At 45.9% G+C, this 2,133-nt stretch overlaps 1 protein-coding gene across 2 annotated transcripts in view; it reads right to left on the reverse strand.

The window, feature by feature from the left end:
- The window catches only part of VPS41 (vacuolar protein sorting 41 homolog (S. cerevisiae)), a 110,018-nt gene extending 109,767 nt beyond the window's left edge, over positions 1-251 (reverse strand). For both annotated transcript variants that reach the window (XR_775282.1, XM_010581769.1), the window contains exon 1: positions 191-251. Coding sequence is in view for 1 of the 2 variants with exons in the window: in XM_010581769.1 (XP_010580071.1) it covers positions 191-211 (21 nt within the window). In the remaining variant the exon portion in view is untranslated. The remainder of the gene's footprint in view (positions 1-190) is intronic.
- Positions 252-2,133: the final 1,882 nt, after the last annotated feature.

Here is a 2,133-nt window from a genome sequence, read left to right on the forward strand (position 1 = left end):
GGGCCCCCCCCCCCCGCCGCCGCCCCGCTCCCGTCCCGCCGCCGGCCCTCGCAGCCCCCGCCGGGCTGGCTGACGCCCTCTGCCCCCTCACACACGCGCTGTCCCTTCGCCCCTCTGCTCCCCAGCGCCGCCCCGCTCCCCGCCGCGCTCCTCGCCCCCTCCGGCGGGACAGTGCCCTCACGGCCTCTACCTTCTCCTCGGCTTCCGCCATGGCGCGGCCAGGGAGCTGTCATGTGAGGGGCAGGAAGCCGGCGAATGTGGAGGCACCCTGGGAAATGTAGTTTCGGGGGGGGGGGTGGTGGTTTTTTTCTCCCCCCGCCTTTTCTTCTTCTTTTTTGTTGTTGTTGTGGTTGATTATTTTGGGAGGTGGGAGTGGCTCTTGCCCAGCTGTGGGTATGGTGGCGTTGCCTTACAACCTACACCAAGGGCAGAGGCAAGGCTGGACCCAACACGGACAACACATCTCAGTCAGGTTTTCTTTCTGCCCTCCTTAGCTGCAAGCGAGAAGCTTTTTTAAGCTGAATTCCTTCAGTTCCCTCAGGGAGACCTTTGTACACCCAGCTGTGATGAGACTGAAGGCAGCCACCATGGTGAATGAGGAGATGGCCTATGGTTAGTGAGGGTTTGGGTGTAGCTGAAGCTGAGAGCCACTTGCAGTGTATCTGTGTCCGCCGACATGTTGCGCACTGGACTGCCAGTTCTCCAGGACAAGGCCCATTTATTGGGGCCCATCTGAGCCGCACTTGGTGGAGCACAGCTCCAGTTTCCATTAGATCCTCAGGTGACATGTGTAGCGGCCTCTGTTCTCTCTGTACGTCTTACTTAATTTGTCAGTATTGAAATTGCCCACATGCTTTAGTGTCTGGAGAAGGATTTTAGAAAGCCTAAATATATTTCTACAATTATAGGAGCTGCTGCATTTTCTATTTTAAAACTTTAAAACAAGACTTGAACACCTTGCTTGCACCCAAATTACTTTCTTTATATGTTAAAAATAAAACCAAAGCTATAAAGCAATAGGCAGTACTTTTTATCACTTGGGTTTTGCCATTGGAGCTATTCCAAATCTGAAGTGGAGCTACAGTGTTAATGTACCCAGTCTCTACCCTTGGGATCAAAGCCAAGAATTTTAAAATGTGCAGGTCAGCTTTGGCAATAAAAGAGAAATCTTAGAATATTATACTGGAAGACCATAAGGCCATACGGTTAAAGTTAATTGCAGAGAGTATTACCTTGGATATGAAAATTATGTATATCGTTGCCATACCTTTAGAAACTAACTGCCAAAATTTTGACTGAGGAGAGACAGAACTCTCCTTTAAAATCACACTGAGATGTTGACACTGGGATGAGAGAGAGCTACCAAAGTTAACACTGTCAGTACAAGAACTTATTAATATAACTATCATTAATATATTTCATTTGCAAATGACATAAGAAAACCTCCTTTTTTGGTCTGTTACCAGATGTCTATGGACCACCAGGGTACCATGGCAAAGGAGTGTGTAAATGTCATCCTGGCCGTATAAGCCAAGAGATACCTACAGAGAAGGAGATGTTTGGCTGCCATTGTACAATATATTGTTAAGACCTCACCTGGATATAACAGTAAATTTCAAGTCACCTTTGTTGCAAAAAAGATGAATTCAAACTGGAAGGGGGCGAAGGACCAGTGAAAAGGTCAACAGAAATTTAGGGTCTGTTCTACTGGAGAAGACCAAAAAAAAGAAGGGCTTGGCTTCTTCAGTCTAGAAATAATAAAAAAGAGCTGAAGAGGAAGAAGAGCTATTAAAGTAAAAAGTATGAGATCAAATAGATATCAGCTATTTTCAGCGCATTTAGGCTGGAAATGAGAAGTAGATTCCCATGTGTCAGACATGTGTGGTCCTCAGAAGAACCTTGTTGGCAGAAATTTAACTGATTTCAAGATGAGACTTAATAAACTTATATAAAAGACTGTAAGAGATGTTTGCTGACAGCTGTGTTGCTTATCCAGAGAACTCATTCCAGTCCCATTCTGACTTCCTTGAATCTTAGTCCTGTTCAAATCAATGAAAAAAGATATTGTTGCTGTCAATGGAGCCAGGATTTGTCCTGTAGTATGTAATGCACAAGCTATCTTATCTGGTACTT

Source organism: Haliaeetus leucocephalus, unplaced genomic scaffold (assembly GCF_000737465.1).
Source record: "Haliaeetus leucocephalus isolate CR32 unplaced genomic scaffold, Haliaeetus_leucocephalus-4.0 Scaffold808, whole genome shotgun sequence".
In the NCBI taxonomy this organism is placed as follows: Eukaryota; Metazoa; Chordata; class Aves; order Accipitriformes; family Accipitridae; genus Haliaeetus; species Haliaeetus leucocephalus.